Below are 13254 nucleotides of genomic sequence, written 5' to 3'. Positions count from 1 at the left end.
AGTTACTAGGATTGTCGTTATTAATAGTATCATTATCATAATTATTACTAGTATTCTCATTATTACTTGGATCATCATCTTTGTAACAGTCATGGTAGAAATAGTATTATGTCATCAAACCGTCATTATCATAATTACTATTGTTGTTACTGATATCAATTTCATGATTCATGAATAATTAAAATGCTGTGCTATATAAAATGATAACTTGTTGAACAGTAATTTCACAACGTGACGCAAGGTCTTCATTACACAACGTAATGATGTAACGTTATATAACCAGCTTGGAAATTGGAAAAAGTCGTTGGTCACATGACACTTGGGTGTAATAAGTGAGGCGTCAGGAGGTGATCAACTGTGGAGATTGATGAGGGACGTGACCTAAGAAAATGCGAGGAAAAGATTGGTAATTAGTCAGGCGGACAGAGTAGACAGAGGAGAGAGATAGTCACAAGAGAGCACACACACACACACACACACGCACACACACACGCACACACACACACACACACACGCACACACACACACACACACACACACACACACACACACACACACACACACACACACACACACACACACACACACACACACACACACACACGTACAGAGAGAGATAGAGGGGGGGGGGGAGGAAGAGCGAGAGAGTGGGAGAAAGAGAGAGAAGAAATACAAGATATTGACAAAGAGTGACAGACAAACAAACAAGTGCGAGAGAAAGACGAATAGATAGACAAACTGACAAATACATAAGCAGAAAGAGAAGACATAGACACATACAGACAAATTGATGGACATGCCCACACAGACAAACAGAAAGAGAAAGGAGCGGGAAATAAAAGGAGAAGGAAAAAGAGAAAGGGTGAGAGTGAGAGTGAGAGACAGACAGACAAACAGAAACAAAGATACAGAAAGTCATACAAAATGAGACAAACACACAGGATGAAAGGGACAGCAAAGAGAGGGACATACAAATAAATATGAAGAGTGAGATACAGACTAACGGACAGACAGACAAATAAAATGGCTACGAGAAAGATAAAAACAAATAGAGAGACAAAGGTGAAAGAAAGAGAGAGAGGAGAAAGAGGTAGAGAAGAAGTAGAGAGAGGAGAAGGAGGGGGAGGAAAAGAAAGAAAAAGAAAGAGAAAAAACGGAAAGAGAGAGAAAGAAAAAAAGACAAACAGACGGACCATGACAACGAAAGATCGAGAGACCGCACGAAAGAAACGAAACACCAAAAAACAAATAATAACAACACCCCCCGCCCCCCCGCCCCCCCTCCCCCCCCACCAACCCCCATTACCACCAACACCAACCAAAAAGGCTCGTGTCACTCATCCCATGCAGGCGAAGGCGGTCGGGAAATTGGTGATGCAGTTAGACGAGTCGGCCATTCTGCAGGGCGATCGGCAGGGGAGGACGGCGCTCCACTTGGCGGCAGAGCTCGGCCACGAAATGTGTGCTCAGATGTTGGTAAGTCTTGATGTGTGTATTTTAGTTGTTTGTTTGTTTATTTATGTCATTTTAAGGTCCAATTTTTTTTTTAGGTGTTTTTTCTTTGTTTGTTTTTGTTTTGGTTTTTGTTTTCTTTTTCATTTACTTTTTCTCTCTTTCTCTTTTTCTCTTTTTTCCCTCTTCGTCTTTCATTCTCTCTCTTTCTCTTTCTCTTCCTCTCTCTTCCTCCTTCCTCTCTCTTTCAATCTTTTCTCAACTCTTTCCTTGTCCTGCGTTCATAAAAATGCACAAAGGAATTTTGAATAACCTATAAACCAATGAATCGTACAAAGCAACGTTGAATCCTCAAAAAAGAAAAAAAGAAAAAAAAATTAAAGGGACAGCATGGAGTCCCAAAGAGCGTAATAATCTATCGACCGTCTATCGTGCGGCCGCAGGTCAATAAACTGATCAGCGATGTAATGGACTCTATTGGAAGGTCTAAATAGCAGGTATCTTTTCTTGCCTTCTTCTTCTTCTTCTTCTCCTTCCTTTTCTTCTTCCTCTTCTTCTTCCTCTTCTTCCTTTTCTTCTTCCTTTTCTTCTTCCTTTTCTTCTTCCTTTTCTTCTTCCTTTTCTTCTTCCTTTTCTTCTTCCTTTTTTTCTTCCTTTTCTTCTTCCTTTTTTTCTTCCTTTTCTTCTTCCTTTTCTTATTATTATTCCTCTTCTTCTTCCTCTTCTTCATCCTCTTCTTCTTCCTCTTCTTCATCCTCTTCTTCTTCCTCTTCTTCTTCCTCTTCTTCTTCCTCTTCTTCCTCTTCTTCCTCTTCTTCCTCTTCCTCCTCTTCCTCTTCTTCCTCTTCTTCCTCTTCCTCCTCTTCTTCCTCTTCTTCCTCTTCTTCCTCTTCTTCCTCTTCCTCCTCTTCTTCCTCTTCTTCCTCTTCTTCTTCCTCTTCTTCTTCCTCTTCTTCTTCTCTTCTTCTTCTTCCTCTTCTTCCTCTTCTTCTTCCTCCTCCTCTTCTTCCTCCTCTTCTTCCTCCTCTTCTTCCTCTTCTTCTTCCTCCTCCTCTTCTTCCTCCTCTTCTTCCCCTTCTTCTTCCTCCTCTTCTTCTTCCTCCTCCTCTTCTTCCTCCTCCTCTTCTTATTCTTCTCCCTTTTTCATATTTTTTTCTTTTCTTTTCATTTATTTTCATTTATTTTCATTACTTTTGCTCTTGTTTGTTTTTCTTTTATTTTTTTCATGAATATTGGACTTTGGAATTGTCATCCCCAATACTAATATTATCATCCTTATGAATCTTATCGTTCTTATCCTTATCATCATTAACATCATTGGTATTATTGCTGACACTTTTATCATTATCATTTTTGTTATTACTGTTGTTGTTGTTATCCGTTTTATTATTATTGTGATTATTTATCCTCAGTTCCATTATGAATTATACAACTACTATAATTATCTTTATTGATATCATTATTATCTTCATCATTATTATCAATATATTGTGAGTATTATTACTATTACTATTATTACTATCACTATTATTACCATAATTATTATTGCTTTTATTATGATCATCGCTGTCATTAATATTATTATTATTGTTATCATTATTATTATCATTATCATTGTCTCTATTTCTATCATTATCATTTTTTTCAATCGTCATCTCTATCATTGTTAGCATTATTTTTAAAATCACAGTAGTCGCTAACCACACTAACCTTCCCCCATCCTTCCCCCCTCTTACCCCTCCCCTTTTCCCCATTACCCATCTCCCATCTTTTCCCCTTCTTACACCCCCTCCCCCATTATCTACCCCCATCCTTCCTCCTTACCCTCCCCCCCTCCAACCATCATCCCCCCCAACCCCCACTTAACCCATATCTCTCCCCATCCTTACCCCCTTCCTCCTCCCCCATCCCCCATCCCCCTCTTACCCCCAACCCCCTCCTTCCCCTTTCCCCAACCCCTTCCTTCCCCTCCCCATCCCCCCTCCTTCCTCCCTCCCTACCCCTTCCTCCACCCCCATCCCCCCCTACCCCCATCCCCCCCATCCCCCTCCCTACCCCTTCCTCCACCCCCATCCCCCCCTACCCCTTCCTCCACCCCCATCCCCCCCTACCCCCATCCCCCCCATCCCCCCCATCCCGCCCACAGCTCGACCGCTACACCGCCCCGCCCACCCAGCGCTGCAACAATGGCTACCTCCCCATCCACGTGGCCGCCCGCAACTCGTCCGTGGGCGTGGTGAGGCATCTGATCAAGTGGGCGGAGGAGAGGGCGTGTGAGAGGGAGATGATGTCGATCCCCGATCTGGACGGGAATATACCCCTCCACCAGGCTGTTCAGGGGAGGGCGATAAAGGTGAGGTCGAAGGGGATTAATGAATGGGATTTATGCGGGGTTTATGAGGGTTTTTTGAGGGAGGTTTATGGGGATTTATGAGGTTTTTTTAGGGAGATTAATGGGGATTTGTGCGGGTTTTTGAGGGAGGTTTATGGGGATTTATGAGGGTTTTTTGAGGGAGATTTATGCGGTTTTTTAGGGAGATTAGTGGGGATTTATGCGGGTTTTTGAGGGGAGATTTATGGGGATTTATGAGGGTTTGTTTAGGGAGATTTATGGGGATTTATGAGGGGTTTTTTAGGGAGATGTATGGGGATTTATACGGTTCTATGAGGGAGATTAATGGGGATTTATGCGTTTTTTGAGGGAGATTAATGGGGATTTATGCGTTTTAGGGATATTTATGGGGATTTATGCTTGTTTAGGGAGATTAATTGGGATTTATGCGTTTTTTTAGGGAGATTAATGGGGATTTATTCTTTTTTGAGGGAGATTAATGGGGATTTATGCGGTTCTTTGGGGGTAGATTAATGGGGATTTATGCAGTTTTTTTAGGGAGGTTAATGGGGATTTATGCGGGTTTTTAGGGAGATTTATGGGGATTTATGCGGGTTTTTTTAGGGAGATTAATGGGGATTTGTGCGTTTTTTTAGGGAGATTAATGGGGATTAATGGGTTTTTTTTGAGGGAGATTAATGGGGATTTATGCGTTTTTTTAGGGAGATTAATGGGGATTAATGGGGGGGTATTATGTGTATGAGGAAGCAATGGACGGCGAATGTTTTTTTTTTTTTTTTTTCAAGGGAGTCTAATTGTCCGTTCAGGTGTGATAGCCTTTTGTTCACCCGTTAATAATTTGGATTATTGCTTTATCTGCTTATCTATATGCATGTCTTTCCTCTTTTAATTTACCTCTTTATTCACCTACTTATCTTCCTTCTTCTTTTCAGGAAAGTCGAGCATTGTCTCAAAGTTCACGTACCCTTTCCATTCACCCATTTATTCACATTTTTATCTGTTTATCTCTACACCTTTGCCTAATTATTCGCCTATCTATCTATCTTCTTCTTCCTCCTTCCTTCCTTTTCCAATCATTTACCTATGCATCTGTCTTTACGCCTTTATTTATTTTTTCTCTCTCTCATTCACCTCTTCCTCTTTCTATCTCGTATTCCTTTGCCTCCTTATTCTTTAAAAGTGGATGGGATAGCGTCCTCTATCCATGGACCCCTCCATCCACCTCTTCCTTTATTCATCTCGTCTCTGTCTCCTCGTTCCTTGAAGGTGGTAGAGCAATTCCTGAAGGTGGGCGCGATAATCTCGACCCAGCAACTCGACCTGTCAACGCCCGTCCATCTCGCGTGTTCCCAGGGCGCCCTCGACGTCGTGAAGCTGATGTTCAGTCTACAGCCGCAGGAGGTGAGTGTGGTGGGGGCGAGGGGGTGCGGAAGGGGGGGGGAGGGTGGTTGGGGGAAGGGGGAAAGGAGAGGAGAGAGAAGAGGAAGGATGGAAGGAGGTGGGGGAAGGGTGTGAGTTAGAATGTGTGAGAGGGAGAGAGAAAGAGAGAGAAAGAGAGAAAGAGTGAGAGAGAGAAAGAGAGAAAGAGAGAAAGAGAGAGAAAGAGAGAAAGAGAGAAGAGAGAGAGAGAGAGAGAGAGAGAGAGAGAGAGAGAGAGAGAGAGAGAGAGAGAGAGAGAGAGAGAGAGAGAAAGGACAAAAGGACAGGCAGATAAATATAGCAAGTGGGACAGACAGACACGCAGACACTCAGTGAAAGACAATCAGATTAGACAGACAAAGACACACACACACAGACAAAGACAAATTGACAGACAAACATTACACAGAAAACGAGAGAGAAAGAACGAAGAGAGAGAAAGGAACCCGAAAGAAAGGAAAACAGAGAGAGGGAAAAAGACAGATACACATCATTTACAAAAACTCTTCACTTCACAACTGGTGTTCTGTTAATTTTGAATAATATATTAATATAACCTGCATTATGGGAGCAATATAATGAAGCTTATTATCTCGCTATCAGTTTTAAACCTATGTGTATATTTGTATATGTATATTTACACATATTCATATTTATCTATTTGTCTATACATTTCTGTAAATATTTCCTTCTCTTCTGCTTTTACGTATTTTGTTTTCTCGTTCTGTACACCCTTTTCCTTTTTCTTTCTTATACATTTTCTTTCTTTCTCTTTACGTTTGCCTCCCTCCTTCTACGTATTTTCTTCTGCTTTATTTCCCCCTTTCCCTTTTCTTTCATTTCTTCCCTTTCTTCCCTTTCTCCGCTAGCTCATGTTCATTTCATTTGCTAAATATTCTCGTGTCATATCTTTCATCATATTTTTTCTCCTCTCTTCTCCTGTTATACATTTTTTCTTCTTCCCTAATCGCATATCTCCCATCTTTCTATGCACTTTCTTCACTCTTCTTCTTCTTCTCCTTCTCCTTCTCTTTCTCCTTCTCCTTCTCCTCCCCCTCCTCCTTCTCCTTCTCCTCCTCCCCTACCCCCTCCTTCTCCTCCTCCTCCTCATCATCATCATCCTCATCCTAATTCTCCTATTACTCTTACTACTCCTTCTCCTCCTACTCCTCCTACTCCCCCTCCCCCTCTCCCTCCTCCTCCTCCCCCTCCCCCTCCCCCTCCCCTTCCTCCTCCCCCCTCCCCCTCCCCCTCCCCCTCCTCCTCCTCCTCTTCCTCCTCCTCTTCCTCCTCCTCTTCCTCCTCCTCTTCCTCCTCCTCCTCCTCCTCCTCCTCCTCCTCCTCCTCCTCTTCCTCCTCCTCCTCCTCCTCCTCCTCCTCCTCTCCTCCTCCCCTCCTCCTCCTCCTCCTCCTCCTCTTCCCCCACCTTCTACTCCTCCTCCTCCTCTACATCAACATCTACATCTACTTTCTTCTCCTTTTCTCCCAAGACGGCGAGGGTTCTTGTGACCACGGATGCCCGAGGAATGACCCCGCTTCACTGCGCCGCCATGTTCAACCATTATGAACTCGTTGCTTTTATTCTTGAACAGGTCAGTTAACTATAAGAAAGCCTTGATTTGATTTGATTTGATTAGATTGACGCGGGTGAGATGTGTCCGTTAACTGCCGGAAGGTTGTTAAATCGATGTGTCCGTGAGAGACTTTTTTTTTGCTTTCTTTTCTTTTCTTTTCTTTTTTCTTTTTGTTCTTGTTTGTTTGGTTGCTTGTTTGTTTGTTTTTTTTGTGTATTTTTATGTGGAAGAATATGCAATGCAATGTATAGTTGTCTTTATACACAATCTAAAATTATAGGTTAAGAAAGAGAATTATTAGATTCATATTCTTTGAACTTGCTTACAGTAGAGGTATTTGTGGTACTTATGTCCATATAGACGATTGAATTGCAATCTACAGTCAGAAAAAGGACATCGTTACCCTATGCACAAACTAATATGAAAAATCGACGAAGTGGTATGGAATAGCGAGGCAAAGTAGTTAATAATCCGATGTTAACAGAGAGAAGCGTTCAGTTCCACAACGACCACAAGCAAAGGTAATAAAACAAATAAATTAATTACTGTACAATCCATTCGAAGTGAAAACAGGGTTGTAGGTGAAGGTCACTCAAAGAAGTGTTCAGCTTCACTTATTTGCCTCTCGGATATCGTTTCAAAATTATGATTGCTTTGAACTTCCAAAATTGTACTTAATAACAGGTAATTACAGGAGCAAAGGAAGGCTATTAAATCCCAAATCCGATAATCCGATATTTTAGAAGGTCGAGACATGCGACTGAGTGGATAGATAGATCGATAGATGGAAAGGTGATTAAGTCTGCTGATAGATGAGCGAATAGGTTAAGAGATGAATATATTTTAATAGACAAAGGAAGTAGATGAAACGGATGAGGTGAGGAGAAATATTTTAAAAATAAATGTATGTACAGGAAAGAAAGAAATGAATACAAAAATAAAGCACGTGAATAAATGAGATAAATTAAGTGAGTAGATGAATGAAATACGGAGATTGATAAAGATAAATCAAATAAACAGGGAAGTGGATAGAAAACACAGAGGCAAAATTAATGAACAGATGGTTAGATAAGTGAAATAAATTGATGAATAAAGAAGATGAATAAAGTAAATATAAAGAGGAATCGATAAAGTTGAGGAGATGAATAAGTTAAGTAAACCACATAGACAGAGGAAGAATAGATAGAAACAAGAAAGCTGAAAGAGGAATGTATAACATAAATTGATAAATAAATCAGACAAATGAATGCATAAATCTAGTAAATAAAGTAGGTAGATTAGCTTATGCAGTGAGTAGATAGACAAAGTAGACAGAAGAAAGTATAATATTAGCAAATAAATAAAGCAGGATTTATAAAAGTTCCCCCTGACAGTAACGATAATAGACGATTGTTTTTAAAACTAGATTTATGAGCGCTAACTGTAAACTATTTAGTGAATTGAAAGCTACTCCGTTCACGCTCATTCTCGCTTCATGAAATTTGAAACTAACTCTAAATGAATAATTGGCGTTCCGTTTAATGAACATGAGGTAGAGTTGTGGTGATTAAGTATTAATTAAGAGTCCATATCCATTCTTCATTCTACGTAGAGTGAGGAATGGCAGATTTTGTTAGATTTTTACATTTATTTATGGCAGCCATTCCTATAAATCTATTATAAAATTGAGAAGCATGTGTAAAATTAACTGTATCATTGGCTGCCTAAAATAAATTCTAACATTGTTTGTTTGTTTTTTGGGGGGAAGAATTTATTTCTATAAAATAATAATAATAAATAAAAAATAATTAATAAATAAAAGATAATTTGTTACTATGAACACCTGGCGAAATAGAGTTTCGTGGCACAGAAACTAAACGAATTCGGTGCCAAGTAACAGCAGGTGAAGTGAAAAAAACACCGTACCCGTAGTAAACAGGATATTTAAGAAGGAATGGTTTTCGACTTATGTAATAGGCTGTATGGTTTTGATGGTTATTATCTCTCTCTCTCTCTTTCTCTCTCTCTTTCTCTCTCTCTTTCTCTCTCTCTTTCTCTCTCTCTTTCTCTCTCTCTTTCTCTCTCTCTCTCTTTCTCTCTCTCTCTCTTTCTCTCTCTCTCTTTCTCTTTCTCTCTTTCTCTCTCTCTCTCTCTCTTTCTCTCTCTCTCTCTATGTATATATGTATATAAATTTCTGTATATATATTTTCTCTAGTGAAAGGAAGAAGATAACAATAGATACATACCATCCGTGATATGGTGATGATGTTGAGTAATTGTTTAAGATTGATATGATAATTAATAGTAATATCAATTTACAGTCTGATAGAAGATATGCATATATATATATATATATATATATATATATATATATATATATATATATATATATATATATGTATATATATACATATATTTAATATATATGTGTGTGTGTGTGTGTGTGTGTGTATGTATGTATATGTATGTATATATTTATGTATGTATATATATGTATGTATATATATGTATATATATGTATGTATATATATGTATATATATGTATATATATGTATATATATGTATATATATGTATATATATATGTATGTATATATATGTATGTATATATATATGTATGTATATATATATGTATATATATGTATGTGTATATATATGTATGTATATATATATATGTATGTATATGTATGTATATATATGTATGTATATGTATGTATATATATGTATGTATATATATATGTATATATATATATGTATGTATATATATATATATATATATATATATATATATATGTATATATATATGTATGTGTATATATATAGATATATATATATATATATATATATATATATATATATCGCTGTTCCACAATTCAAGAACCTTTAAAAGTAAAAATGATAAAGCTTTCTCTAATATTTCTTCAATATTTCCTTTTCTTCCACATTAATGTTTCATTTATTGAACTCAATACTTGTAGGAGAAAATTGCATAACTATTCGAAAATATGTATATATATATATTAATTTTGATAAGTATGCATAATAAGCCTTTTTTAATTTCTATCATTGCAAAGACTCAATATTTGCAATAGAAAATTCCTTAATAATACTGAAAATATATGCATATATCACTTCTGATAAGTTTGCATAATTTGCAATTTTTTTAAATAACCTTACATGAGGATTCTCTATAAAATGGCCGAAATGTTGCAAATCTACACTCAGAATCATTAATTAATATAATTTTAATCACGTGATACACTATGCTCATTTTAAGATTTACTCTCAGAAGAAAGTATTTTTTCCGACTTGGTAACTGCTGCTTGGAAATTCGAACGCCTTCTGCATTGAAATTTTTTAATTCACTAATTAGTAATACTAATGAGGTGTTGCCACTTGGAGGGTTAGAGATAGAGAGAGAGAAAGAGAAAAAGAGAGAAAGAGAAAAAAAGAAAAAGAAGAGAGAAAGAGGAGAAAGAGAAAGAGGAGAAAGAGAAAGAGGAGAGAGAGAAAGAGGAGAGAGAGAAAGAGAGAAAGAGAGAAAGAGAGAAAAAGAGAAAGAGAGAAAGAGAGAGAGATAACAACCATCAAAACCGTTTTGTTTGTTTGATTGTTTATCTGTCTACCTGTTTATTATTTTATTTGTCTGTTCATTTATTTATTTGTTTATCTTCCTAGCCATTTATTTGTTTGTTTATCGCTCCATTCATTAATTGATTCAACTATTTAGTCATTCATGCATTCATTCGTTGGTCTGTTCACTTATCTATTTATATATCTATTTGCTTATTCAATTATTTTTATATTTATTTTTTATATCTTATTTTTTTATATTTATTTTTTTATATTTTATCTAATTTTTCTATTTATTTTTTATATATCATCTATTTTTCTATTTATTTTTATATTATATCTATTTTTCTATCTATTTTTTTCTATTTACGTTTTACATTTTATCTTCTTTCTAGTTATTTTTATATTCTGTAGTTTTTTTTCTATTTATTTTCATATTTTATCTATTTTTTCTATTTTTTACATCTTATCTATTTTTTCTATTTATGTTTATAACTTATCTATTTTTTTTATTTTTTTTTTATTTTATCTATTTTTCTATTTAATTTTATATGTTATCTATTTTTTCTATTTATTTGTATATTCTATATTTTTTTCTATTTATTTTTATATTTTATCTTATTTTTCTATTTATTTTTATATCTCAGCTATTTTTCTATTTGTTTTATGATTTATAATTTTTTTCTATTTATTCGCATATTTTATCTATTTTTTCTATTTATTTTTGTTTTATCTATTTTTTCCATCTATTTTGATGTTTTATCTATTTTTGTATTTATTTTTATATTTTATTCATTTTTTTATTTATTTTTATATTTTATTCATTTTTCTATTTATTTTTGATATCTTATCTATTTTTTCTATTAATCTATTTTTTTCTATTCATCTATTTTTTTCTATTTATCTATTTTTTATATTTATCTATTTTTTATATTTATCTTTTTTTTATATTTATCTATTTTTTCTACTTATCTATTTTTGTCTATTTATCTATTTTTATATATTTTTTTTATTTATCCAGTTTTTATATATTCATTTTTCTATTTATCTATTTTTACTTAGTCATTTAATTATCTATGTATTTATTCATTCATAAATATATTTAATTCATCTATTTATTCATCCATTCAATAGTACGAGCCATAAGACATACCCCCCCACTGACCCCCCCTCACTGACCCCCCCCTCACTGACCCTCCCACTGACCCCCCCCTCACTGACCCTCCCCCTGACACCCCCCCCCTCACTAACCCCCCCCCCCCTCCCTTCCGAAGGGCGCCTCCATCGACGCCACCGACAGAAAGGGAAGGTCGCCGCTCCTGCTGGCGGCTGCCCACGGCGGCTGGCTCACCATTGACGTGCTGCTCTCCCATGGCGCCGACGTGACCCTGCGTGACATGAACGGCCGGAACCTAGTCCATGTGGTTGTCATGAATGGGGAGAGTGTGTGCAAACTGCTAGCTCTTGTGCAGGATAAGGATAAGGTTGGTTTTTGTTTGGCGTTGGTGTTTTTGTTTGTTTTTTTAGGGGTGGGGAGGGACTTATTTTATTTATTTTTTTTGTCCTTGATCTAATAAACGGGAATAAATTGCTATAGTATGATCCTTCAGTGTCCATCTTTTTTTCTTTCTTTCTCTTTCTTTTTTTTCTTTTTTTTTAATTTGCACTTTCGCCATCCCGTTGGCCCCTCTTTTCATAAAGCAATGCCCACAGATAAATTCCTCACTATATTCTTCAAAGTATGAAGTGATCAGAGCAATTGCTAACTTCAGATATGTGTTGTTTCTCTTTCTTTATAAAATCTTAACTATAGGCAGAAATTGGCCAAAATTAATATAGGAAATAGAGTAATTTATTTCAGACCTTTGGAATTCCTTCACGATTTCATACATTCACATCCGATCTAGGTAAAGACTCATACATACATTCATATACATATATACATATATAAATATACATATAGAAATTCATTAACAATGCACACATAAATTTGTTTGTTCGTTTTTTTAATACCTGCGATAGTGGTAGCGGTACTGGTTAAAAACTATACAGGGAGAAGCATTAGTTGTATCATACACTCAAAATCCTATATGAGTGGTAGAGATACTTTGGTCGAAATAGATTGAGCAATGTTTAAGTGATCCTGCCTTGTTTTCACTCCCACGGCATACCTGTATTGTGACAAAATGTTCATAAGCTACAGAAAAAAAAACGAAATAAATATAGAAACATAAGATAGAATAAACATGTTACCACAAGAGGATTTCATCGGACTTTCGACAGCTCGAAGCATCCAATCTCGAATCCACTGGGCCAAAATATTTTCTTTTTAAATGCTCAGTATTTAACATTCATTGTTGATAACCAAGCTATGAGATATATAAAGATAAAAAAGAATAATAACAATAACAATAAACCAATAAATGTCCAATGCATATATTAAATCCACCTTGATCACGGTAACAAGGACACATATATCTCACACTTGGCAAAAGGAATTTAAAAAGGACGTTAAAATCATACGAAACGAAAATGCTATAAACAGAGAAACAAGCAACGGTCGATATTTCCCCTGCTAGTAATGTTTGCTCAATATCCCCTATAGGTGTACAAAGTAACACAATATAGTAGACCTAAAAGGAACGAGGTGAGAATGACCGGGTACAGAAAAAGGGCAGGTAAAAAATCCATTCTCTTTTATTCATTTCGTCGTTAAAGTCTTCTCAAAGAGAGGGTCTGTAACGTAAGCCTGTAACGCAGGACTGTAACGCCGAACGTACCTATACAGCTGCAAAACTAATATTCATTTTTTTTTAAGCATACCAAAGAGTACCGAATACCAATACGGCTCTAAAACGACCTAGGTATTATCGTTCGCAGTACTTAAAAAAATGTAAAAGAAAATA

General features: G+C 36.2%; 1 protein-coding gene across 1 annotated transcript in view; it reads left to right on the top strand.

Annotated features, from left to right (window-relative positions):
- The first annotated feature begins 1458 nt into the window (after positions 1-1458).
- Positions 1459-13254, top strand: part of LOC125047178 (transient receptor potential cation channel subfamily A member 1-like) — an 18634-nt gene continuing 6838 nt past the window's right edge. The window contains exons 1-6 of the mRNA XM_047645297.1: positions 1459-1476; positions 3599-3805; positions 5072-5206; positions 6715-6816; positions 11623-11832; positions 12954-13026. Of these exons, the coding sequence (XP_047501253.1) occupies positions 1459-1476; positions 3599-3805; positions 5072-5206; positions 6715-6816; positions 11623-11832; positions 12954-13026 (745 nt within the window). The remainder of the gene's footprint in view (positions 1477-3598; positions 3806-5071; positions 5207-6714; positions 6817-11622; positions 11833-12953; positions 13027-13254) is intronic.

This window comes from Penaeus chinensis, chromosome 40, assembly GCF_019202785.1.
Source record: "Penaeus chinensis breed Huanghai No. 1 chromosome 40, ASM1920278v2, whole genome shotgun sequence".
NCBI classification, from domain to species: Eukaryota; Metazoa; Arthropoda; class Malacostraca; order Decapoda; family Penaeidae; genus Penaeus; species Penaeus chinensis.
This window is presented reverse-complemented; position numbering and strand designations above follow the sequence as displayed.